Source organism: Ranitomeya variabilis, chromosome 2, assembly GCF_051348905.1.
Source record: "Ranitomeya variabilis isolate aRanVar5 chromosome 2, aRanVar5.hap1, whole genome shotgun sequence".
Taxonomy (NCBI): Eukaryota; Metazoa; Chordata; class Amphibia; order Anura; family Dendrobatidae; genus Ranitomeya; species Ranitomeya variabilis.
The window spans coordinates 675,345,002-675,372,589 of record NC_135233.1 but is presented as its reverse complement, the minus strand read 5'-3'; the positions used below and the strand labels follow the sequence as shown (position 1 = coordinate 675,372,589).

General features: G+C 41.5%; 1 protein-coding gene across 3 annotated transcripts in view; it reads right to left on the bottom strand.

The window, feature by feature from the left end:
• MAP3K5 (mitogen-activated protein kinase kinase kinase 5) overlaps nucleotides 1-27,588 on the bottom strand; it is a 270,104-nt gene that overhangs the window by 85,695 nt on the left and 156,821 nt on the right. For all 3 annotated transcript variants that reach the window (XM_077289289.1, XM_077289290.1, XM_077289291.1), the window contains exons 8-11: nucleotides 22,337-22,449; nucleotides 16,897-17,056; nucleotides 14,497-14,650; nucleotides 136-243 (exon numbers count right to left, since the gene is read on the bottom strand). In XM_077289289.1, coding sequence (XP_077145404.1) covers nucleotides 136-243; nucleotides 14,497-14,650; nucleotides 16,897-17,056; nucleotides 22,337-22,449 — 535 coding nt within the window. The remainder of the gene's footprint in view (nucleotides 1-135; nucleotides 244-14,496; nucleotides 14,651-16,896; nucleotides 17,057-22,336; nucleotides 22,450-27,588) is intronic.

Sequence of the window (27,588 nt, the reverse complement as noted above, 5' to 3'; positions counted from 1 at the left end):
ATAAATTACTTGGACTTTATTCATATTCAGTTCATTTTAAATTCATTACAATTATACACAATTGACACTGATTCTATTTAGAGTTTTTACATTACAATTTATATGCCATCTCATCATATTTTATTCATTAATTACCTTATCATCAGGGAGCACATGCCAAATCGAAATAGTTTTCTCATCTGCTTCACTGTTAATTGATAGATAGGATGGCTGATAGATCTTTGTAGGTTCCAGGATCAAGACCTAGTCAATATTAAGACGCAATGATACAAATAAATATTAAATGTTCTACTAAAGGATTTTGAGTTACTAGAAAGATGTCCTCATTTGGTACTCAGCTACAGTATATGGCCTCTTGTGCACATCAAGAAACACACACTGAAATGAAGAATTAGAAATTACTGAATGCAAAGTACTTCCCTCAAATAAAATAATTATGCGTTGATTAAATAATGAATTGTGGAGAAGGGGGTCCCATCATCAGTAGTAACCAGGATCAGACTGGCCACCTGATCATTGCCAGAAGGGCAGGTGCTCGCAGTGGGCCGCTTCACTACAGAGGACACACATGCAATCCTTGACCCTGAAGTCTTATTTGGTCTCTACCTTAATATGTAGATCCCAGCAGATTAACTCCAGTGGTGAGCTGCCCATTCCACGTGACCTATATTCATTCCTATCCTCATTCAGCATGTGAGGAAGGAAGGAGGAGGCAACGCAAATAAAGCCAGCCCAGCAAGAGCAGGACGAGGGAGGCTAGCAGGAAGAGAAAGAGGAGCAGTGTGGTTACAGCTTGTTCTTGGGCAAGTTCTGCACACTACATGCCCAACCCACATTTAGGCCAGTGAGTAGGCTTATTTCTCAGAGTGTAGTGTGGTAAGGACATTTGATGTGAAACAGATGTCCTCTAGCAGCTCCTGTCTCTTGAATCTGCTGCTCCCCTCTCACTACACACTTTCTTATGGCTGTCTAGTGGTTATAAAACCTATCTGCACAAGACAATATATTTAACCTGTTTGTTGCCTCAGTGCAGCTGACAGAGAACTGTGTTTTTAGATAGGCAGGGAAAAAGAATAAAGCCTGTGCCTTGTGCAAACAGAGGACAGTCATAAGATGTGGGGAAGTCAGTGCTGTACCATCTGACACAAAGTCTATGAAGCTGTGACACAGAATCCAGCTCTCAAAAGCCCCAAATACACATTAAAGGGAACCGGTCTGCTGTACTAGCTCCCTAAACAGCTACCTTGTGTGCATTGCCCTCTTTTTCTACATTTTATTTATCCCCTCTTCACGGCTTATCGATTGCTAAATAAATGTAAAATTAACTTTAAACTCTGCGCTTGTGACTAGTTAGAGGGAAGGAGAGGTTGATTTTTCTGGATTTCACTGCTAGCCTTTTCAAATTTAATGCTTAAGGGCAGTGTTCTACCTCTCTGGGAGAGGGCAATAAAATTGTGTACACTCACTGGCTTAATGTGCAAACACCCAGGGAAGCCCAAGTCAGCCAGCCACGAGATTTCAAAGAAGCGGCGGGGACTTGCTCTTGCCCATTAAGAGCAATCTACATTTTCTAGAAGGAAACTTAAATTCATGCCATTCTGGCTTTCCAGCAAATTTTATTTTGCAAATGTGATCCACATCTCGACAAATTCACTAATCAGCTAACTTATTTCACAGTTCCTTGGTAGCAAATGGGTCTGATAACAACAAAACAAATGTCCCAGGGGGTAAGATAGCACACAAACTCAGCTGAACATGATACTACAACAAGCGGTACAGAGACCACACACAGAGTATAATCCTTGCATAAATACTTTTATTAATAGAATAGCATGAAATATACAACTCAAGGAAACTAAATGGTAAAAGAACTACTGGATACCACATAACACAGGGAGTACTGTGACCAGCACTATCAATGCCATAGTGAATAGTAAATGCTCATGCCCTCAGTGCAAATCATATGTTACCAATAAATATAAGGTCAGTGCAAAAAAAGAATCAATTTAAAGCAGCAGAATTTACAGAAAGTGCAAAGTGCAACAATGTCCTAATGGACCTATTGAAAACGCATAGACTAAATACATACAACCTATAGGTATAGGTCTGTGCAAAAAGGGCTAAACCTCAAATAGCAGCATTAACAAAAGTGCATAGTGCAACAATGTCCTAGTGGACCTATTGAAAATGCATTAGAAAGTAGGAGGTGAGCATAACTTACAACTGGATGAAACAGGCACACCGCTGGTAACAGGAACTCCCCACCGCCCCAACGCACGTTTCGTGTCAACTTCTTCAGGAGGCGTGCCTAGGGGTAAGGGTTCCGGCTATTTAAGCAAATTACAGCCAATGGTGTGCTCCAAATGCAGATGTCTGATAAAGTACATCTCTTAACCATAGGTCCGACGCTGACCACGCCCCCATCTGTCACATGACAGAGGGGATATGACGTCCCATACCGAAGTTAGTATACCGTCCAGGCTCCCATATGTGGGGCGCATGCGTCGTCTCCAAGGCCTCAATGAACCCTCTCAGGAGCGGCGGCGGGGCACAGACAAGCGAGCGCCGTCATGAAGACGGCGGTCACCTGACACGCACCAAGTACCGCCCCCAGGAGGATCCGGAGACCAGGGAAGCCGCGCATGCGTACTGGGAAGCCGGGAGGGAAACAAATGATAAGTACAAGTGCATAGCGCTCTATTACAACATAGACAATATAAATATCCGCGCGACAGGACCTAACAAACAGTGTAGCAACAGCCCATATAGTTACAGTGAAGGCACACATATAATAAAAAAACGAACAGAACTGTGTCACACAAACGAGAATACATAATAGTGATGTTAAGAGCAATGATGTGAACAAAATATATATTAATATCCATTTATACATTTATATATAAATATAATTACAACCACTCCAACAGTGGTACCTAAAAACAATAGTGACATGTGACACAAAATTGAATGAATAAATAAAGAAAAGTAGACATTATAAAAAAACAAACGCGCCTAATAAGGCATGTGATAAGAATAACATATAAAGGAATTGCTACGCATAACAACACTTGAAAATAAAAGTCAAATGACAATATCATAAGGCTTTACAGGAAGATTCCTCGAATCCCAGGACACCGCTTTCTTCTCAGTGGTTCACAAATAACCCTGGATATGGATACACTTCAATACATCAAGTTTGGCCGAGGGATGAGATGCACTTCAACCGACATACAAATCACATAGAAGACTGTAAAAATTATAATTAGAATTAGCAAAGAAAAATTAAAAACAGAAGAATGTATGATAAAAACCAACCCTAACCCCTTAAAAAACGTGAATGATGTCTACTATAAGAAGGACCCGAACCCAAAATTTTCATTAAGTCCAGCCGGGGTAACCGTATTCAAACGGTAAATCCACCGTCTTTCAATCTTCGCAAGAGCTTTATACAGGTCCCCACCACGTGGTCCTAAAGAGACCTGATCAATGGCCTTTATTTTGAGCTTACTGGCATTGCATTCATGGCATAGATAGAAATGCCGGGCGAGCGTTTTAAGAGATTTAGCATCCTTGGCAGTCTTAGCCCTTTCAATGTCACAAATGTGTTCTCTTGTTCTCAATTTTAATTCACGTGTTGTCATTCCGATGTAAACCTTGTTACAAGGACATTGCGCATGATAGATTACGCCCTTGGAGGCACAGGTCAACTGATGACGAATTTTGTAGATACGACCATCCTGAGGGTTAGAAAACTCCTTGCTTTTAACATGATTTAAGCAGGCCTTACACAAGGCGCATGGAAAAAACCCATTAATGGGTCCATTCATACCCTCCTTTCTACCCTTTGGGGAGTAATGGCTGCGAACAAGTAGGTCGCGTAGATTATTAGACCTTTTGGCCGTAATCATGGGTCTATCTGAAAGAACCTTTTTTAAGACTGGGTCAGACAACAGTATCCCCAAATGTTTGTTGATTATTTGGGTGAATTCAGTCCATTGACTATTAAAAGGAGTAATTAGTCTCACCTGGGCGTCATCCTTCTTTTTGGGTGTAGTTTGATACAAAAGCTGATTGCGAGAGACTGAACAGGCTCTTTTGTAGCCTTTACGGATCTGCCTATGGCTATAGCCACGTTCCCTAAAGCGTTGGTATAGATCATGAGCTTGATCTTGAAATTTCTCTTGACTGGAACAAATGCGTTTGATCCGCAGATGTTGCCCAATAGGAATTCCATTAATAGTGGTGCGGCGATGAGATAAACTCGCATGCAAAAGTGTATTGGTTGCCGTGGGCTTCCTGTACACGTTAGTCTCAATGAATCCTTGAGGGGACACAAACATCCAAATCCAAGAAGTTAACTTGGCGGCCATGGGAGAAGGTCAACTTAATATTAAGATCATTCGTATTGAGATTGGACATAAAATCAGTAAGCTGTTCAATCGTACCTTCCCAAACGAAAAATACATCATCAATATAGCGAATCCAGTGGTGCACCTTGTCAATGTGCACCACTGAATCACTAAGAAAAATACCCCTCTCCCAGGCCCCCAAGAACAAATTGGCATAGGACGGAGCACAGGCGGCCCCCATGGCGGTCCCCTGAAGCTGGAGGTAGACCTGATCAGAAAATATGAAACAATTATGCGTCAGAATAAACTGGAGAAGTTGTAATATGAAATCAGCCAGACCTACATCAAACCCTCCAGCCTCAAGGAACCAGGAGACCGCCCTGAGTCCGTCCGCATGTCTGATGGATGTGTAAACACTTTCGATGTCTGCCGTTACAAGGATCATGTCATCATGTAGAACCAGCCCATCAAAGCTGCGCAAAGCAGCAGTGGTGTCCTGGATAAAGGATGGAAGCGTATGTACCAACGGCTTCAAATAAAAATCTACTACTTCGCATGCTAATTCACATAGTCCCTCATTCCCAGAGACAATTGGTCTCCCTGGTGGATTGAGGGGATCCTTATAGATCTTGGGAATGAGGTACAGAGTGGGCATTCTCGGTTTAACACTCACAATCGCATCCATAAGTTTTTTAGGAATCACACCAGTCTCAAACGCCTGTGTCACGATAGTCACCAGTTCCTGCTTAAACTCAGTAAGAGGGTTGTAATACAACTTCCTATAGAATGCTTTATCCGTTAATAGTTTTTGTGCCTGTTTCTCATATAAATGGTTAGGCCAGATAACAACGTTGCCTCCTTTATCGGCCTGTTTAATTGTTACATCAGACCATTTCTGTATTTCCTTAATTGCCTCATCAATATGGGGATTCTTACCATATCCCCTCTTTGCACATAGTTGTTCAACATCGCCTGACACCATCTTAACAAACACGTCAATCACCGGACAGGTGCTCAGAGAAGGAAAGTTCTTTGATTTGGAATATAGGTGGGTGGGAAAATTACTTACCGAAGTTGGATTCTGCTCGTCCAACAGGGATTCCAACATGGCTACCACCTGTTGGTCAACTGTATCCATGCGGACGGACTCAGGGCAGTCTCCTGGTTCCTTGAGGCTGGAGGGTTTGATGTAGGTCTGGCTGATTTCATATTACAACTTCTCCAGTTTATTCTGACGCATAATTGTTTCATATTTTCTGATCAGGTCTACCTCCAGCTTCAGGGGACCGCCATGGGGTTCATCTCATCGCCGCACCACTATTAATGGAATTCCTATTGGGCAACATCTGCGGATCAAACGCATTTGTTCCAGTCAAGAGAAATTTCAAGATCAAGCTCATGATCTATACCAACGCTTTAGGGAACGTGGCTATAGCCATAGGCAGATCCGTAAAGGCTACAAAAGAGCCTGTTCAGTCTCTCGCAATCAGCTTTTGTATCAAACTACACCCAAAAAGAAGGATGACGCCCAGGTGAGACTAATTACTCCTTTTAATAGTCAATAGACTGAATTCACCCAAATAATCAACAAACATTGGGGGATACTGTTGTCTGACCCAGTCTTAAAAAAGGTTCTTTCAGATAGACCCATGATTACGGCCAAAAGGTCTAATAATCTACGCGACCTACTTGTTCGCAGCCATTACTCCCCAAAGGGTAGAAAGGAGGGTATGAATGGACCCATTAATGGGTTTTTTCCATGCGCCTTGTGTAAGGCCTGCTTAAATCATGTTAAAAGCAAGGAGTTTTCTAACCCTCAGGATGGTCGTATCTACAAAATTCGTCATCAGTTGACCTGTGCCTCCAAGGGCGTAATCTATCATGCGCAATGTCCTTGTAACAAGGTTTACATCGGAATGACAACACGTGAATTAAAATTGAGAACAAGAGAACACATTTGTGACATTGAAAGGGCTAAGACTGCCAAGGATGCGAAATCTCTTAAAACGCTCGCCCGGCATTTCTATCTATGCCATGAATGCAATGCCAGTAAGCTCAAAATAAAGGCCATTGATCAGGTCTCTTTAGGACCACGTGGTGGGGACCTGTATAAAGCTCTTGCGAAGATTGAAAGACGGTGGATTTACCGTTTGAATACGGTTACCCCGGCTGGACTTAATGAAAATTTTGGGTTCGGGTCCTTCTTATAGTAGACATCATTCACGTTTTTTAAGGGGTTAGGGTTGGTTTTTATCATACATTCTTCGGTTTTTAATTTTTCTTTGCTAATTCTAATTATAATTTTTACAGCCTTCTATGTGATTTGTATGTCGGTTGAAGTGCATCTCATCCCTCGGCCAAACTTGATGTATTGAAGTGTATCCATATCCAGGGTTATTTGTGAACAACTGAGAAGAAAGCGGTGTCCTGGGATTCGAGGAATCTTCCTGTAAAGCCTTATGATATTGTCGTTTGACTTTTATTTTCAAGTGTTGTTATGTGTAGCAATTCCTTTATATGTTATTCTTATCACATGCCTTATTAGGCGCGTTTGTTTTTTTATAATGTCTACTTTTCTTTATTTATTCATTTAATTTTGTGTCACATGTCACTATTGTTTTTAGGTACCACTGTTGGAGTGGTTGTAATTATATTTATATATAAATGTATAAATGGATATTAATATATATTTTGTTCACATCATTGCTCTTAACATCACTATTATGTATTCTCGTTTGTGTGACACAGTTCTGTTCATTTTTTTTATTATATGTGTGCCTTCACTGTAACTATATGGGCTGTTGCTACACTGTTTGTTAGGTCCTGTCGCGCGGATATTAATATTGTCTATGTTGTAATAGAGCGCTATGCACTTGTACTTATCATCTGTTTCCCTCCCGGCTTCCCAGTACGCATGCGCGGCTTCCCTGGTCTCCGGATCCTCCTGGGGGCGGTACTTGGTGCGTGTCAGGTGACCGCCGTCTTCATGACGGCGCTCGCTTGTCTGTGCCCCGCCGCCGCTCCTGAGAGGGTTCATTGGGGCCTTGGAGACGACGCATGCGCCCCACATATGGGAGCCTGGACGGTATACTAACTTCGGTATGGGACGTCATATCCCCTCTGTCATGTGACAGATGGGGGCGTGGTCAGCGTCGGACCTATGGTTAAGAGATGTACTTTATCAGACATCTGCATTTGGAGCACACTATTGGCTGTAATTTGCTTAAATAGCCGGAACCCTTACCCCTAGGCACGCCTCCTGAAGAAGTTGACACGAAACGTGCGTTGGGGCGGTGGGGAGTTCCTGTTACCAGCGGTGTGCCTGTTTCATCCAGTTGTAAGTTATGCTCACCTCCTACTTAGGTTTTCTAATGCATTTTCAATAGGTCCACTAGGACATTGTTGCACTATGCACTTTTGTTAATGCTGCTATTTGAGGTTTAGCCCTTTTTGCACAGACCTATACCTATAGGTTGTATGTATTTAGTCTATGCGTTTTCAATAGGTCCATTAGGACATTGTTGCACTTTGCACTTTCTGTAAATTCTGCTGCTTTAAATTGATTCTTTTTTTGCACTGACCTTATATTTATTGGTAACATATGATTTGCACTGAGGGCATGAGCATTTACTATTCACTATGGCATTGATAGTGCTGGTCACAGTACTCCCTGTGTTATGTGGTATCCAGTAGTTCTTTTACCATTTAGTTTCCTTGAGTTGTATATTTCATGCTATTCTATTAATAAAAGTATTTATGCAAGGATTATACTCTGTGTGTGGTCTCTGTACCGCTTGTTGTAGTAGCAAATGGGTCTGTCTGCTCTCGTGACACTAAGTCACTTCTCACGGACAAGCCATGAGTTGCAATAGTTAAAAAAAAGTCTGAGGTCAAAAGCCAGGAAGGTACTCATAAACAGAGGGAGAGACAAAGGTGTAGTTAGTTAATGGTCTGAGATCAAAATACCAGGAAGATAACGGATCAGAACAAAGGGGTAAAACCGGTGGTCAGAACACGGTCCAAGGTCAGGCAATGAAAGATCATCAAGCAGAACACATGGCAGAGAGACACAAACCACACTTAGCTGAATGTAAGATCTGGACCTAACAGCCCAGCTAAGGAGAATGAATGTAAGATCTGGAACTAACAGTCCAGCTAAGAAGCAGAGCAATCACCTGGGACAATGAACACCTAGAGAAAGCCAGAACTTCCCAGTCTCAGATTGGATGGCAGAGCTGTCAATCAAAACAATGACAGCTCAGCATGTCCCTGCACCAGACTGGACACTGAGCGATCAAAGTACTGACAGCTTCAGCACTCCACTGTACCAGACTGAATGGCTAAGCCGTCAGTAACTGCAACCCAGAAAAATTAGGGGAAGTAGCATGACAGTATCCTTTTCTAGGCAGCGGCCACCCGACCCCTAGGTTTCCCAGGTACTTTTGGAAGGAAGGCTCTGACTAACTGATCAGCCTTCACATCTCAAGCTAGAACCCGGGATCTCTTTGGTCCGCATCCCATACAGTGGATGAGGTATTGAAGGGAATTTCAGACCCACAGAGAATCCACAACCCTTTGACCCTCACACTCCAAGCCGCTGTTGACAGAAACCTGAGGAGGATGGTGGAAGCTTTATTCTGAATGCCACCAGATTTACCACCTCCAGGATCTAGCAAGGACCAATAAACTTTGGTCCCTACTTTGCCAAAGGCACTTTAAGTTTAATATTTCAAGATGACAACCTTATCCCAAATCTTAAAAACAGGACCCACAGAGCATCTACCGGTCTTGGTTTTTAGTGAATCTGAGCAGTTCCAATATTCTTTTAACCTCCCTCAAGACATCCCCAAGTTTCTGCATTACAAACTCCACCCCAGGACATTCAGAACTAATCCTGGAAAAATGACCAAAATGAGGATGAAAACCATAATTACAGAAAAACAGTGAGGTTCTAGTAGACTGATTTACTCGAATGTTAAAAGCAAACTCAGCGGGAGGTAAAAACGAGTCCTCCTGCTGAGCTGCCACGAAGCACCTTAATATTTGTTTCAAAGATTGATTTGTCCTCTCAGTGTGACCAATGGTTTCAGGGTGGTAAGCAGATGAAATCGACAAGTCATTCCCTAGTTCACCACAAAAAGATCTCTAGAACTTAGAGACAAATTGCACTCCCCTGTCAGACACAATGTTAAGAGGCATCCCATGTAACCTTACAAAATGAGAAAAACAGCGTGGAGAGTGTTTCTGCATTAAATAATCCTGGAACAAAATGAGCTTGTTTGGTTAATCGGTCAACCAACACCCAGATAGCAGTTTTCCCACCAGACAAATCTGTGATGAAAATCTATGGACAGATGAGTCCATGGTCTTTCTGGAATTGGCAATGGAGCCAATTCCCCAGCCAGCTGGCCGGCCAGCTATGATTGACTTTAGAGAGTATGCTGACTTTACAAGTGGATCCAAAATCTTTAATATCATTCTGCATCGACGGCAACTAAAAAAAGTCTAGCAATGGCTTTACGTGCAGCAGTAACCCCAGGATGGCCATTCAAGACGGAATCATAAAACTCTAGCAACAGTAGGTTACCATAGAAACCACATATCCTGAAGAATAATGGAAGACGAAGTTTCTGGAAGAGAAAGTGAATAGAGACTAAGATGTGTCCGCTTTCTCATTTTTACAATACAGCCGGAATGTGATTGAGAAATTAAACCTAGAGAAAAACAAGGGCCATCTGGCCTGTCTAGAAGATAGCCGTTTAGCTGATTCAATGTAAGCTAGATTCTTATCAGTGACCACAGTAACTTGATGCACCTCCCCCATCCCAAAAATGCCTCCATTCCTCCCAGACCAATTTAACAGCAAGCTACTCGCGATTCCCAACATCATAATTTCTTTCCGCAGACGATAATTTTTTTTTAAAAGCACATGGATACAGGTTGCTCAGAGTTTTGGGCCACTGTAATAAAACAGTCATTACACCGACTTCCGAAGCATCAACCTCCACAGAATGGTTCTTGAAGATCGGGTTGGATTAGAATGGGAGCAGACATAAAATGCTCTTAGTTTTTGGAAAGCCCTGATAGCACCCAGCGACCAAACATTGAGATTCACCTCCTTAAGTGTAAGGTCGGTAAGGTTTAGCAATCTGAGAAAAGCCCTTGATTAATTTCCTATAATTGATGGCGAATTCCAAAAAACGTTGCAAAGCCTTAAGATCACAAAGTTTAACCCAATCAATTATGGCCTGCACCTTCCAAGGGTCCATCTTAAACCCTTCTGCTGACAAGAAAAACCCACAAGAACAAAATGTCCTGAACAGAAAAAAAAAAATTCTTTAATTTAGCAAACAGAGTTCTCCCTCAACCTTGGTACGTGTTTCTGGTGAGAATTCAAATCGGGCAAGAAAATTAGAACATTATCCAGGTAAATCACAACATATCTTCCAATACAAATAAGAGAAAAATATTAATAAAAATGTTGAAAAATAGCATGTGCATTGGATAATCCAAATGGCATGACAAGATTTTCAAATAAAACAAACTCCCACCTGATGAAGACGGCATGTCCGTCAGCGCGTTGTGGCTAAACTCTATCCTGTGTCAGTTTTCCTTTCGCCGCGTAAGTTGTAAGCTCCTCTAAAATCAAGTTTAGAAAACAACTTGGCCCCCAGAAACTGATTATATACAGTAGGTTGAGTATGAGTGGATGTGGTTAAGAACTTTTACCCATGATGTTGTTTAGTTTTCAGAATTCGAAGCAAGGACGGAGATCAGCATCTTTCTTTTTTACAATGAAAAATCCGGCAGCAGCAGTGAAGGAGGAAGGATGGATATGTCCCTTCCGTAAACGTTCATTAACATGTACTTTCATGGCAGTGCATTCAGACCCAGACAAATTGCAAAGGCGAGCTTTAAGGCCCCGTCTCACATAGCGAGATCGCTAGCGAGATCGCTGCTGAGTCACAAGTTTTGTGACGCAACAGCGACCTCCATAGCGATCTCGCTATGTGTGACACGTACCAGCGATCAGGCCCCTGCTGCGAGATCGCTGGTCGTGTCGGAATGGCCTGGACCTTTTTTTGGTCGTTGAGGCCCCGCTGACATCGCTGAATCGGTGTGTGTGACACCGATCCAGCGATGTCTTCACTGGTAACCAGGGTAAACATCGGGTTACTAAGCGCAGGGCCGCGCTTAGTAACCCGATGTTTACCCTGGTTACCAAAAAAAACAAACAGTACATACTCGCCTTTCGGTGTCCAGGTCCCTTGCCGTCTGCTTCCTGCTCTGACTGAGATCCGGCCGTACAGTGAGAAGTGAGAGCACAGCGGTGACGTCACTGCTGCTCTCACTTCTCACTGTACGGCCGGATCTCAGTCAGAGCAGGAAGCAGACGGCAAGGGACCTGGACACCGAAAGGCGAGTATGTACTGTTTGTTTTTTTTGGTAACCAGGGTAAACATCGGGTTACTAAGCGCGGCCCTGCGCTTAGTAACCCGATGTTTACCCTGGTTACCCGGGTGCTGCAGGGGGACTTCGGCATCGTTGAAGACAGTTTCAACGATGCCGAAGTCGTTCCCCTGATCGTTGGTCGCTGGAGAGAGCTGTCTGTGTGACAGCTCCCCAGCGACCACACAGCGACTTACCAACGATCACGGCCAGGTCGTATCGCTGGTCGTGATCGTTGGTAAATCGCTTAGTGAGACGGGGCCTTTAGTCAATTTGGCATTAGGGACAAGATTAATAACACAAACATAAGGACAATGGGGAGATAGTATCTCCGCCTCTTTTTCCTTGAACACAACTTCGAAGTCCTTCATGTACCCCCCTCAGACCCTTCAGACTTAGTGGAGCATGTTTGTACAGATTTGAGACATTTCTTGTAACAATTGGTGCTCCCTTTAAGAATCTCCTTCTGACACCAATCAATAACATGATAATGAATATGCAACGATGGAAGTGTCAGTACCAACCCAGCAGGCAAATTATTCAAAACAAAACAGGAGAGGAATTCAGAGTGGAGTGCTCCCACTTGGAGCGTGAAATCCACCATTACCCTCTTGATCAGATTCCAGATTAACAGTGTCTTGTCAATAGCGAAGATTTGAATTGGTCTTTCTAAACTAACTGTCCCTAATGCTAACCTCAGAACCAGTCCTAAATCAAAAAAGTTAGCAGCAGACCCACCCACAGTCAATGAATGCCAATGTTGAATGCACCTGGTTCTTGAAGGGTAACACCATATTGATCAGTACTTTATCAGGGGAAGAAAAAGATACCTGGAAGTCTGGTTGACCTCCTTGGCAGTCACCCAGACTCAGATGGTCTCCTAACGGTTTGCTTGCCTGAGCACGAGTTGGGCAGTTCTTGAGAAAATGTACAGAGAGACCACAGTTCAGACAAAGTCCAAGACCTTGTCTAACTTGAACACCTGAAGACAGAAAGCAACTCCCAGTCTCAGATTGGACGGCCGAGCTATCAATTAAAACACAGACAGCTCAGCATGCCTCAGCTCCAGATTAAACGGCTGAGTCATCGGCAACTGCTTCCCAGACAAAAAGAGGGGTGGAATCGTGACACTCTCAAATGCTAGGCATAAAATTCAGTTCCAGTCCGGCCCTAGTAGTAATGTGAAGGTAATGTGATCAGCTAGTCATTGGGTCAAACAAAGAGGGTCTAGGCCCCCACCATTAACCTTAGACTAACATTTGTAAAATCCATTATTACCGTCGAGCTGATCTGATAGTCGAACATGAATACAGGCCTGCCAACACTTCTCCGATAGATCATATTGGGTAAGAGAAAGACTCGGCATGTCCGATTTTGGAACACCGATCTTTTTTACTTAGAGAGAAAATCTGACGCTATAGGAGTCTAGCAGCAGCTCTCCCGAAGAGAACATCTATAAAGGAGCGCCGAGCAGAACAAGGGCTTATTTGTTTAAATAAGTCAGGAAAGATGGCTGCCAGCTGAACCATTGGTCAAACCATCTTTTGGCCGACAGTTATCCATTTTGTATGGGGTCCCTTATGCATTCCAATAGAACAACCTCTTTAGTACCCCGGTGTCACAGCCAGTTTTGTCCTTTATGGCTAACCATTTTTTTTCACTTTTTTATTGTTGCGTTCCAGGAGCCCAAACTTCTTTTTTTTTTTTTCGCAACATAGTTACATGAAGTGTTGACAGATTGATTTTATGGGATCAGCTACTGCTATGTTCATTTTCGGGAAAAGGTTAAGCTGGGAAAAGGCTACTCAGATATCTGACAGACGCAATATCTCCAAGTACCAATACAGTGGAGATGTGATTCTTTAGTATCATAGGATCAAGCCTCAATTAACACAGATTGTGAATCTCTTGCTTAGAATTGAGAGCTCTAGTTAAGCGACACACTCAACGTGCCCTACATCTACACATACTAGCCATCAGTACAATTCTTGGATTTACAATTCTTGGATTGGCTGAAAATAAATGGGCAGGGATTGAGATTTAGATGTTTACTGTATTTTAACTTTGCGAGACTTTTTTAGGCTATGAAGAATATCCTATACCAAGGTTCAGACAGCCATATTAAGACTTGGACAGCCACGTTCGCAAATTGCGGACGTCATTGGCTCATCTGCACTGTGGATTGGTGAAGGGGCTGCCATCAAATGCATTCATGTAAAAAGATTCATCAGGGTGAGTGCCGCATTTTCTCTTTTCTTCCTTGATATCCATTCACTGCTTTTTTTTGCTGAGCACCACCCTAACATTGCTGACTATACACGTGCTATAGGAGTCTTGCAGTGGAATCCTCGGGCTGCGAGTAAACCACCCGCTACGTGATACCTAGTGCCGTTCATGCTTTACACTGTTTGCATTCATGTAAAATGTGCCAAAATAATGATTGTTGTAATCTTATTTGCACTAGCACGTTAGTCATAACAGTGACCAAATGTATCTACAGTATGTGCGGTCTGTCACCCACATGGATCACAAATATGGTGGTTTGAATAACTTGCAATGAATATTATCTAAAATCAAACGGTTAATGGAAATATTTAAACTTCATCATACCAGTCATATGATCTGTTAATGATGCTAAAAAATACAACTTAAAAAATACAACAATTTGTCTATCAAACCTTGGGCAACCTATACTTACTGGAAATCGCACTACGGATACATCGGTATTTGTAGATTCAACTAGAAAATCCATCCAAAAATCAACAAGCTCTTGTTTTGACACAGGTTTCTCCAAGTTTGGCTTCCTAAATTTTTGATAAATCAAAATGGTCTCCACCACAGAATTCAAGTACCTAAAATAGGAATAAATACCATTACTGACTACAGGACTCCTGTTAATATAACTAATTTTAACATGTTTCCTTCTGCTCACATTCAGAGGAATCTGTCAGGTTTCCTGATTGTCCACCACCACTAGTATGCACTTCTTTTATTCTGATAAGACCTTTTAGGTGCATTACTAATGTTGCGGTTTTTAAAAGTATACTTTTATTCTAAAGTTTGGCATATGCTGATGAGGTAGGATTAGTTTGACCGGGCATCTTATTCCTCAGATTAGTCCTATCTTGAAACTTGTAATCATATCTCCATGTGATCCATTTCCAACAGTCCTATCATGATGGGGATTGTATGAATGCTGTCAAACATATGGAGATGTGAATAGACGATCAGAAGGATTAGTTTGGGGGGAGAGGTGCAGCATCAGATTAGTGTTACCTCATTAGCATATGTCAAATAAAAGTGCATTTTAGTATACAGCAACATTAATAAACTTCTCAAAATAAAGGAACCAGCATGAATACCGCTATAGTAATGGTTGGGGCCAGGTACTGGACCTTACAGGTTTCCTTTAATGTATAGGTATATCCAAATCTGTAATATATGACTTGATTTTTAAAAAAGCAAAACCAAAAGTTAGATTATTGACATTTCTTTATGCGATAAATATATTGTAGGCTTTAGGCTGTGTGCACACATTGCTGATTTTTCGCTATAAAAGCGCAAAAAACAGCATACAATATGCATCCCATCATATAGAATGAATTCCGCATGTTTTGTGCACATGATGCGTTTTTTTTTCCCGGCAAAAAATGCATCGTGGTAAAAAACGCAGCATGTTCATTAATTTTGCGTTTTTTTTGCGGATTTCACACTATAAAATGCATTGGGAAATGTCCGGAAAAAACGCACCAAAAACGCGTCAAAACCGCGGTAAAAACGCATGCAGATTTCTTGCAGAAAATTTCAGGCTTTTCTCAGGAATTTTCTGCAAGAAATCCTGAACGTGTGCACATAGTCTTAAAGATAATCTATCACCAGAAATGCTTGCTGTCATTTTGATAAAATCACTGTTTTATCAGTAGAAGACTGGTAAAACTGCTGCCTTTAGTCAAGCATATTCAGGACCTATGTATAGCCCCGTACCCACCACTGATTATCAGATTTCTGTGTACACTGTACATGGGCAGAAAGCTGCCAATCAGTGATGTGGTCAGGTCATACAGAGCTCAGCATTCAGAGAACTGGTAGACATACAGCAGATAAAACAGTGATTGTATCAAAATGACAGAAAGCAGCCGAGTAAGTGACACATCACAGGAATCATGGACTCAGCTCTTACATTATGCTGTTCTCTGATGGAGTAGCAAAAAAAAACCTGGTGAAAAATTCCCTTTAAAATAACAATACCATAACTTAATTAAACTTCAACCGGGCACTTAAAAAATAAAGGTCTGTCTTAAGACGGTGATCCCATGTTGCTGCACAATGACGAAGAACAGATTTACAAGGAGCTCATCATTTACAATGATTTGATTAGTCACTGCATAAAACAACAATGAATAGAAGCTTAATGAATGTACTTGTAAAACACGATATCACCCGTGTAATACAAAGTGACAGCTCAAATCATGGATTTGCACACCCCAAAAAAATGTGCCTTGCAAGATTTCATACTGTATTAGTGTATGTTTCCACGTTCAGGAAACCCAGCGCTTTGGACGCAACGGATACCTCGCACCGCCCAAAGCTGTGCCCCCGTTGTACGGGCGGTGATTCTGGACGTGTTTATTGAACACATGCGGAATCACCGCATTGTAGTCATTGACTGTGCTATTCATCTTAAATGTTTAAAGATAAATAGACATGTTGCGGTCTATAAAGACGCGCCGCATGTCAGGATACGCAAGGCCGCCGGATGCGGCCCTGCGCACATAGTGAAGACGGGATTTCATAAAATCCCCTCCACTATACTGTAACATCTAGACACTGCGGATTGGATGCTGCGGCTGTACACAGCGTCCAATCCGCAGCAAATCCTGATGTAATATGGCACGTGGAAACATATCGTTATGAAACATTTCTACACTAGCAGCATTCCTTGACTATGTTTCTTCATGGCTGCACCATACTAGGTATATAGATTGCCCATTGGTCCATAAAGGTTCTTTGAACCATCATAAAGGGCATATAGGCAAACATACAAGTTGGTAGATAAGATCACAATCTAAAAAAGATAACAATATGAAAAGTAGCTTACCATGCTGGTGTCTTCATCTTAAAAAGTTTTTCTGCAGCTTGGACCACTTTTGTGAGGTCATTTGCCAATACACTAGCTCCCATGTAATATCCAACATCCCAGTAACTTTGAAGTTTCTCTAAGCTTCCCTTTTTACCCAACAAACTGCTTATTTTTACCCCTGTTTGAAGACAAAAATAAAGTCAATTACCATCAAGCTGCTATAGAAAAAAAAAACTGAATCACATCCTAAAGAGGATTTGTCACCAGGTTAATAGTGTCTGGTTCCAAAAATGTAGGCATTTGTTTATTTAGTGCAGGGGTGGGGAACCTCAGGCCCCAGGGCCATTTACGGCCCTCGATGACCTTTTATCAGGCCCCCGAGCAGATTCTCAGGGACCGCATTCTTGGGCAGGGAGCTGTATTTTGATTGCCACAAGCTCATTAATTTCTTCTTCCTCTGTTAGCGCACACACGCAGTGTTCACTACTGAATGCTGAAGGGCATGCAATGAAAGATTACGTCCTGAAACCAGTGCCAGGGTCAGGATGTACTTTGCAGGCGGAGTTTTTGTACGGCCCCCGAAGGATGGTATAAATATCCAAATGTTCCTTGGCAGAAAAAAAGATTCCCCATCCCTGATTTAGTGCTAATTTTCATGGTCTGTACTAAGGAGGTGGTGCTCACAGGATTCTCTGGGGGTGTGTCTTTAGGATGCTCTGAATTATAACCCTCTGAGTAACACCCCCTTGGTGAAGTCCATAAAAATTTGTACTACCTAAAGAAGCCCATACCCCTGGAACCATACAGCGAATTAAAAAAAAAAAAAAAAAGTCCACCCACTGGACCTATGAGCGAAGAATAAGCAAGGACTTAAATTAACATAATTCAAGTAACAGTGGGTTGCGAAAGTATTCACACTCCTTGGCTTTTTATCCATTTTGTTACATTGCAACCTGTCTTTAAATATTTTTGTAATCCGATTTGTGTGTGATGCATAAGCACTAAATAGTCTAAGTTGGTGAAGTGAAATAAGAAAAATATAGGCATAAATTAAATTTATGGGATCAAATAACTAAAAATTGGCATGTACTTATGTGTTCACCCCTTTTGCGATGAAGCCCCTAAAAATTCCTGGTGAAGCAATTACCTTCATACGTCACCTTTTTTTGCGATGAAGCCCCTAAAAATATCTGGTTCAAGAAATTACCTTCATAAGTCATATGTTTAGTGAACGGAAGCCACCTGTGCGCAATCTGAGTATCACATGGTCTGTCAGTATATACACACACCTTTTCTGAAAAGCCACAGAGGCTGCAACACCATTAAGCAAGAAGCACCACTGACCAAACACCACCATGAAGACCAAGGAGATCTCCAAACAAGTCAGGGACAAAAGTTGTTGAAAAGTACAAGTCAAGGTTGGGTCATAAATAAAATATCCAAATCTCTCATGATCCACTGGAGCACCGTCAAATCCATTATCATCAAAAGAACATGTTACCACAACAAACCTGATAAGAGAGGGCCACCTACCAAAACTCTTAGCCCAGCAAAGAGGACATTAATCAGAGAGGAGGCACAGAGACCAAAGGTAACCCTGAAGGAGTCACACAGTTCCCAAGCAGAGCCTAGAGTATCTGTCCATATGACTACAATAAGCCGTACACTCCATAGAGGTGGCCTTTATGGAAGAGTGGGTAGAAAAAAAGCATTTGTTTATACACAAAAATTATTATAAGGCTCATTTTGAGTTTGCCAAAGACATGTGCTAGATTCCCCAAATGTATGGCAGAAGGGGCTGTGGTCAGATGAGGCCAACATTGATCTTTTTGGCCACCATGGTAAACACTGTCTGGCGCCAAACCAACACTGATTGTCACTCCAAGAACACCATCCCCACAGTGAAACATGGTGGTGGTAGCATCATGCTGTGGGTATGGTTTTTGGCAGCAGGGACAGGGAAAATGGTTCAAATAGAGTGGAAGATGGATGATGTGAAATACAGGGATATTCTTGGTGGGAGTGTCCAATAGCCTCGACCATGTGGCGGGAAGTAAAATTAATAATTGAAAAAATGTATGGCGAGACAATTCAACCTGACCCGGCCACATTCCTCTTGGGAGCCAAATACCCAGGGTTCTCTAACAAATTCCACAGGCTGATAAGCCAGTTGCTTATGGCCGCTAAGCTGCATATAGCTACCAACTGGAGGACGCCATTACTCTCTTTCCAAGCAGTTAGAGACAAAATGAATTCAATCCTCTTATATGAACGTATACACGCGACTAGGGAGGATGTGTGGGAGGCTTTCTACCAGATTTGGAAACCGTGGATGGATCTTAACACGAACTTGAATCTTGCACAAACCTTGACTTTATCTATTTGAAACTACATTATCCTGTGAGAGATTTCGATGACACTGGGGTTGAGCCTGCGTTGGGTGGGGTGCGGGGAGGTGGGAGGCGGAACTCACAAAACGAAACTAAATATATTCTAGCTTTGTAAATATACTGCAGTCTACCACGAAGTAAAATGCAGAATCTCTTTTTCCTCCCCATTTTCCCTCTTTTATGTCTCCCCATGTTCTTGTCTCGTCATATCTGTATCTTTGAATTTGAGTTAATGTATGTATGGTATTTTCTCTTTGTTTGGTTTGAAACCTATTGAACTCCCTTGTAGGGGAATCTGTTTAATTGATATGTTAATGAAAATAGAATCTTATTATCCATGTACAATTTCCCCTGCGCGGGAGAGAGTTATGAGAAAATGTCCTGAATTCTTTTGAGTTTCTGAAAATAAAAATTTATTGAAACTAAATACAGGGATATTCTTGAGCAAAATCTGTTTCAGTCTGTTTTGAGACTGGGACAAAGGTTTACAAGACAATGACCCAAAGCATACTGCTAAAACAACAAATGAGTGGTTTAGGGGGAAACGTGTAATTGTTTTGAAGGATGTAATTGTTTTTCCTTAATGAATGGGCAAAAATTCCAATAGCAAGACGTGGAAAACTCCAGAGAATTATCCAGCTGTGATTGCAGCAACATATGTCTCAACAAAGTACTGATTTTAGGGGGTCGGTGACTAGTTATGCATACTGAAGTTTTGCTATTTTGTCCTATTTGTTGTTTGCTGCAGAAAAAAAAAAACTAAATGTTCACAGTTGTAGGCATGTTTGCATGAACTGATGCAAAACCCTAAAAGAAAAACCCCAAAACAAACAAACAAAAAAAACCCAGAAAAATTCCATGTTGTTAAATAGAAAAATGCCAAGGAGGAGTGAATACTTTCACAAGCCACTATATACTTAACATTTTGCCATAGAACTATATATCAATATGCTCAGCTATTCCCACTGTTTAACATGATGCCAAAATATTGGACAACATTTTCATGGTGATATTTTCCCTTTATAGAAGAAAAGTTATGCTTGCCACAATTTTGTTCTCTTGCAAAGGCCTTCATAAAACCTATATATTGAGCAAAAAATAGTGTTACTTAGGCTACTTTCACACTAGCGTCGGGAACAACCCGTCGCTGCGCGTCGGGCCGACGTTCCCGACGCTAGTGTGGTCTCCGCCGCACAACGGGGGCAGCGGATGCATATTTTCCACGCATCCGCTGCCCCATTGTGAGGTGCGGGGATGTGCGGGGAGGTGGGGGCGGAGTTCCGACTGCGCATGCGCAGTCGGAAAAAGCGGACCGTCGGGAGCAAAAAACGTTACATGTAGCGTTTTGTTTTCCCGACGGACCGCTACCATACGCCCAAACGCCGCCAAACGCATTCACCGTTTGGAAATGCGTCGCAAATGCGTCGCAAATGCGTCGCTAATGTTACTCTATGACGAAACAACGTATCCAGCAAAAACTTTTGCTGGATGCGGCGTTTCGCAAAAACGACGCATTTGCGACGTATTGCAGTTAACGCTAGTGTGAAAGTAGCCTTAGGCTACTTTCACACTAGCGTCGGGAACAACCCGTCGCTGCGCGTCGGGCCGACGTTCCCGACGCTAGTGTGGTCTCCGCCGCACAACGGGGGCAGCGGATGCATATTTTCCACGCATCCGCTGCCCCATTGTGAGGTGCGGGGATGTGCGGGGAGGTGGGGGCGGAGTTCCGACTGCGCATGCGCAGTCGGAAAAAGCGGACCGTCGGGAGCAAAAAACGTTACATGTAGCGTTTTGTTTTCCCGACGGACCGCTACCATACGCCCAAACGCCGCCAAACGCATTCACCGTTTGGAAATGCGTCGCAAATGCGTCGCAAATGCGTCGCTAATGTTACTCTATGACGAAACAACGTATCCAGCAAAAACTTTTGCTGGATGCGGCGTTTCGCAAAAACGACGCATTTGCGACGTATTGCAGTTAACGCTAGTGTGAAAGTAGCCTTAGCGAAAACTTTGCCCAAACATCCAGATCCATCTGCCACCAACTTCCATATTAGAAAAAAAAACTATACTTAAAACAGATGACTTCTCAACCTTTTACTAATATTGTCCCAACTTTCGGTTGAAGTCCAAGCTAAAAACCGGATTTCAATTTAACTTTCATGTTTTGGCACTAGAATTACATTAAAATAAGCACACACAAGTCAGTTAGGTTGCTAAATGAGAGACCCATGCAGCTTATGACAACTTCTGTCAAAACTGGCTTAAAAAAGAACATTAATTATTTTTGTGGTCTATTCTCATTTTCAAAAGCCTACATATTTTACTACTTCTACTAAAAAAAATAGTCTTTAGATCTATACCTGAAAGATCTTAGATCTAAGCCTAGTCATACATATGTCCACAAAAAGGTGAGGTAGATAAATCAACATTTAGGGGAAAGCAGACCACAAAGTCTGATCAAAGCAGCATTTTCAGTTTTTATCTGGAGTTAGACTTACATTTTCTTTTATTGAAAGTGTAGAACATGCAAAAATTTGCTTGTACAAGCAAATTAAATCCAGTTGTACTTTCCATCTGCATAGTAGGAAATACTTTTATAATTCTTCCCTGGCACAGCTATTTGGTAGGACTGCCAGTAACACTTTTCCTTCTCATAAACTCAAGTCAACAAAATGTGAGCACACTTACAGTATGAAAACACTTCTTAGTGACACATAGTAGTAAAGGATAAATAAAAGTCCAATTAAAGGAAAGTGAACTATCATCGAGCCTGTATGTATCACAGACAATTCTTCAAAATGAACCCAGTTGTTACACAGTACCAGGACATTACTGATAATGCTAAGCATTTAGGGCATCGGGTGTCTTTTTGAGAAACGAGGTAGCAACTTGTTCTGCCTGTGTATGTTTTTGTAGCCCGAATGAACAGTACTTTATGAATATAGGTGGTTTAACATCTATTGAAGGCAGAAGATTTTATATATATGAACTGAGCATTATGTATTGTAACGTATGATCACACAGTGTGGATAATAAAAAAGAGTAATTAAATTCAAGTAAAATTACCAATTTTACGAAGTTCAAACGAAGAATCAAATTGATGCCCAGCTGCCAAAAGGAGCACTGCATAATTAATTCCAGACTGAAGAGTTGGTTCAGACTCAAATGCTCTCCTGTACCTATAAAAGCAAACATTGATAGACTTAGAAACATCACACAAAGTTTACTATTTACTGAGCTACATAATATGCCATCACTACAGCCTTTATCTGCCGCATTAGGTTCAATGTATGTGAGGAAATTGTGGCTGTCACTAACATAGTTTCTATCTTTATAGTGCACTAATAATTATCTAAATATGCACCAACATTCTATTGAACTTGTGTTATATAGTTAAAGGGCTTTAAAAGTATTATACGTATAAATTTGACTAATCTGACCTTTCTTCCTGAACGATGTGAAAGTTAGATTCACACACAACTCTACAATACAGTTCCAGAAATTTTATTTAGTGCTACTTTTTATGGTCTTTATCAAAAGAACGTGACTCGCAGTGTAATTTATGCAGTGCAGCCTAAAGACACGCGCCCAGAGATTCCTGTGAGCAACACCCCCTTGATAAAGACCATGAAAATTAGCACTAAATTAATCTTCAGAACTGCAGGACGGATGTTTTAAAAAAGAAAAAAAAAAACAGAATACTTTGGGGAGCAGTGGAAATAAATTAAGTGGAGAAATTTCTACTTTTTACTTGGTGACATGTCTTCTTTAAAGTTCTACACAATAGCCATTGTCAAATCCTAAAGTGCTCACAAAATTAAATTATGCCTTCAAATTTTTAGATAATATTGTGCTCTTCTAAATGGCATAGCCTAAAACATTTACAAAAAATCACTTCTTTGCAATTTAATTTTTAAAGAGTAACTTCCATATTTATATATTGAATATTATTTTCCTCCTTCTCTAAAAGAAAATACTTTTGACAACCTTTTTTACTTTAATTGATTTTGACTTATTTTAATTTTCACTGCCTCTATTTTGACATCCATATCTTCACTGCTGTGCTTTATAAAGGAGAAAATAATTATCTTCTCTGGAAGCAATGCCCTTTAAATATGATATAGTTGAAGTAGCAAACTGGCATCGGGTGCTAAATTATGGTTATTAGACCCTAATTGAACCAAGAGGCATGCAATGTAATCACAACACTGAAGCTGGCTTGGAACAGGAACTAACACTCCGTTAGGAGTGATCCCAAAGTAATGCCAAGGCTGGAGTTACACAAGTGTTTAAAAATTCGGTCCAATGTTGATTAAGAAAAGTAGGATGAGTGTCATGCAATTGACATGCGAATACAATGCGATTTTTAGCAAGTAGCATCCGTTTTACATGCGTATGCAATGCGCTTTTAATATCAGGTTTTACATAAAGTAATTCTCTGTCATTTCAAATTAATTTAATAACTAATAAAACAATCTTATATACAGATATAGATTGATGATCGATGTCATTGAGACTATAAACATCAGCCCCCATTTGTCAGATTTCCCTCAGATGGTTAACCCCTTAATCCCATATGACGTATTATCCCGTCGAGGTGAGCTGGGACTTAATTCCCAGGGACGGGATAGTACGTCATAGGCGATCGGCCACGCTCACGGGGGGAACGCGGCTGATCGCAGTCAGGTGTTAGCTGATTATTAAAGCTGACATCTGGCACTATGTGCCAGGAGCGGTCACGGACTGCTCCCGGCACATTAACCCCCGGAACACTGCGATCAAACATGATCGCAGCGTTCCGGCGGCATAAGGAAGCATCGCGCAGGGAGGGGGTTCCCTGCGTGCTTCCCGGAGACCCTTGGAACAACGCGATGTGATCGCGTTGTTCAGAGGGTCTCCGACGTCCTCCTCCCTGCAGGCCCCGGATCCAAAATGGCCACGGGGCTCCTTCTGGGTCCTGCAGGGAGGTGGCTTGCAAGCGCCTGCTGAGACCAGGCGCTGGCAAGACTCCTGCACTGCCTATCAGATCAGCAATCTGATACTATAGCATGATGTCCCACCCTGGGACAAAGAAAAAAAGTTTTAATTTTACATGGTAAAAAAAATAATAATTCCTAAATGAAGAAAAATAAATAAAAGTAAATAAAAATTGTTCCAATAAATAAATTTCAATCTAAATAAAAAAGCAAACAATAAAATTGCACATATTTAGTATCGCCACGTCCGTAACGACCCGACCTATAAAACGGTCTCACTAGTTAACCCCTTAAGTGAACACCGTATAAAATAAAAAAAACAACCAAGGCAACAAACAACGCTTCATTATCATACCGCCGAACAAAAAGTGGAATAAAACGCAATCAAAAAGACGGATATAAATAACCATGGTACCACTGAAAACGTCATCTTGTCCCGCAAATAACGAGCTGCCATACAGCATCATCAGCGAAATAATAAAAAAGTTATAGTCCTCAGAATAAAGCGATGCAAAAATTATTATTTTTTATATAAAATAGTTTTTATCGTATAAAAGCGCCAAAACATAAAAAAATTATATAAATGAGGTATTGCTGTAATCGTACTGGCCCGAAGAATAAAACTGCTTTATCAATTTTACCAAATGCAGAATGGTATAAACGCCCCCCAAACCCCCCCCCCCAAAAAAAAAGAAATTCATGAATTGCTGGTTTTTGGTCATTCTGCCTCACAAAAACTGGAATTAAAAGCGATTAAAAAATGTCACGTGCCCGTAAATGGTAACAATACAAACGTCGACTCATCCAGCCAAAAAACAAGACCTCACATGACTGTGGACCAAAATATGGAAAAATTATAGTTCTCAAAATGTGGAGATGCAAACACTATGTTTTGCAATAAAATGCGTCTTTTAGTGTGTGGCAGCTGTCAATCATAAAAATCCGCTAAAAAACCCGCTATAAACAGTAAATCAAACCCCCTTAGTTAGGGAAAAAAAATAATAATTAAAAAATGTATTTATTTCCATTTTCCCATTATTGTTAGGGTTGGGGCTAAAGTTAGGGTTAGGATTGGGGCCAAAGTTAGGGTTTGGATTACATCTACGGTTGGGATTAGGGGTGTGTCAGGGTTAGGGGTATGGTTAGGGTTATGGTTGGGATTAGGGTTAGGGGTGTGTTGGAGTTAGGGGTGTGGTTAGGGTTGGGATTAGGGTTAGGGGTGTGTTGGGGTTAGGGGTGTGGTGAGGTTTGGGATTAGGGTTAGGGGTGTGTTCGGGTTAGAGGTGTGGTTAGGGTTATGGTTAGGGTTGGGATTAGGGGTGTGTTCAGGTAAGGGTTGGAGTTAGAATTGAGGGGTTTCCACTGTTTATGTACATCAGGGGCTCTCCAAACGCGACATGGCGTCTGATCTCAATTTCACCCAATTCTGCGTTGAAAAACAGTGCTCCTTCTCTTCCGAGCTCTCCCGTGCTCCCAAACAGGGGTTTACCCCAACATATGGGGTAAGAACGTACTCAGGACATATTGGACAACAACTTTTGGGGTCCAATTTCTCTTGGTACCCTTGGGGAAAAAAATGGGGGCTCAAAAATCATTTTTGCGGGAAAAAAATGATTTTTTATTTTCACGGCTCTGCGTTATAAACTGTAGAGAAACACTTAGGGGTTCAAAGTTCTCACAACACATCTAGATAAGTTTCCAATATGGGGTCACTTGTGGGGGGTTTCTACTGTTTAGGTACATCAGGGGCTCTGCAAATGCAACGTGACGCCTGCAGACCAATCCATCTAAGTCTGCATTCCAAACGGCGCTCCTTCCCTTCAGAGCTCTGCCATGTACCCAAACGGTGGTTCCCCCCCACATATGGGGTATCAGCATACTCAGGACAAATTGGACAACAACTTTTGGGGTCCAATTTCTCCTGTTACCCTTCGGAAAAAACAAAACTGGGGCTAAAAAATAATTTTTGTGGAAAAAAAAATAATTTTTATTTTCAAGGCCTAGCGTTATAAACTGTAGTGAAACACTTGGGGGTTCAAAGTTCTCACAACACATCTAGACAAGTTCCTTAGGGGGGTCTACTTTCCACAATGGTGCCACTTTTGGGGAGTTTCTACTGTGTAGGCACATCAGGGGCTCTCAAAACGCGACATGGTGTCCTATCTCAATTCCAGTTAATTTTGCATTGAAAAGTCAAACGGCGCTCTTTCCCTTCCGAGCTCTGCCATGCGCCCAAACAGTGGTTTACCCCCACATATGGGATATCAGCGTACTCAGGACAAATTGCGCAACAACTGTTGGGGTCCAATTTCTTCTCTTACCCTTGGAAAAATAAAAAACTGGGAGTGAAATTTTTGTGAAAAAATATGATTTTTTATTTTTACGGCTCTACATTATAAACTTCTGTGAAGCACTTGGTGGGTCAAAGTGCTCACCACACATCTACATAAGTTCCTTAGGGGGTCTACTTTCCAAAATGGTGTCACTTGTGGGGGATTTCAATGTTTAGGCACATCAGGGGTTCTCCAAACGCGACATGGTGTCCTGTCTCAATTCCAGTCAATTTTGCATTGAAAAGTCAAACGGCGCTCCTTCCCTTCCGAGCTCTTCCATGCACCCAAACAGTGGTTTACCCCCACATATGGGGTATCAGCGTACTCAGGACAAATTGTACAACAACTTTTAGGGTCCAATTTCTCCAGTTACCCTTGGTAAAAAAAAACAAATTGGATCTGAAGTAAATTTTTTGTGATAAAAAGTTAAATGTTAATTTTTTTTAAATATTACAAAAATTCCTGTGAAACACCTGAAGGGTTAATAAACTTCTTGAATGTGGTTTTGAGCACCTTGAGGGGTGCAATTTTTAGAATGGTGTCACACTCGGGTATTTTCTATCATATAGACCCCTCAAAGTTACTTCAAATGTGATATGGTCCCTAAAAAAAAAAAAAATGGTGTTGTAAAAATGAGAAGTTGCTAGTCAACTTTTAACCCTTATAACTCCCCAACAACAACAAAAAATTTTGGTTCCAAAATTGTGCTGATGTAAAGTAGACATGTGGGAAATGTTACTTAAGTATTTTGTGTGACATATCTCTGTGATTTAAGGGCATAAAAATTCAAAGTTGGAAAATTGCGAATATTTCGCCAAATTTCCGCTTTTTTCACAAATAAACGCAGGTAATATCAAAGAAATGTTACCACTACCATGAAGTACCATATGTCACGAGAAAACAGTGTCAGAATCATCAGGATCCGTTGAAGCACTCCAGAGTTATAACCTCAGAAAGGGACAGTGGTCAGAATTGTAAAATTGGCCAGGTATTAACGTGCAAACCACCC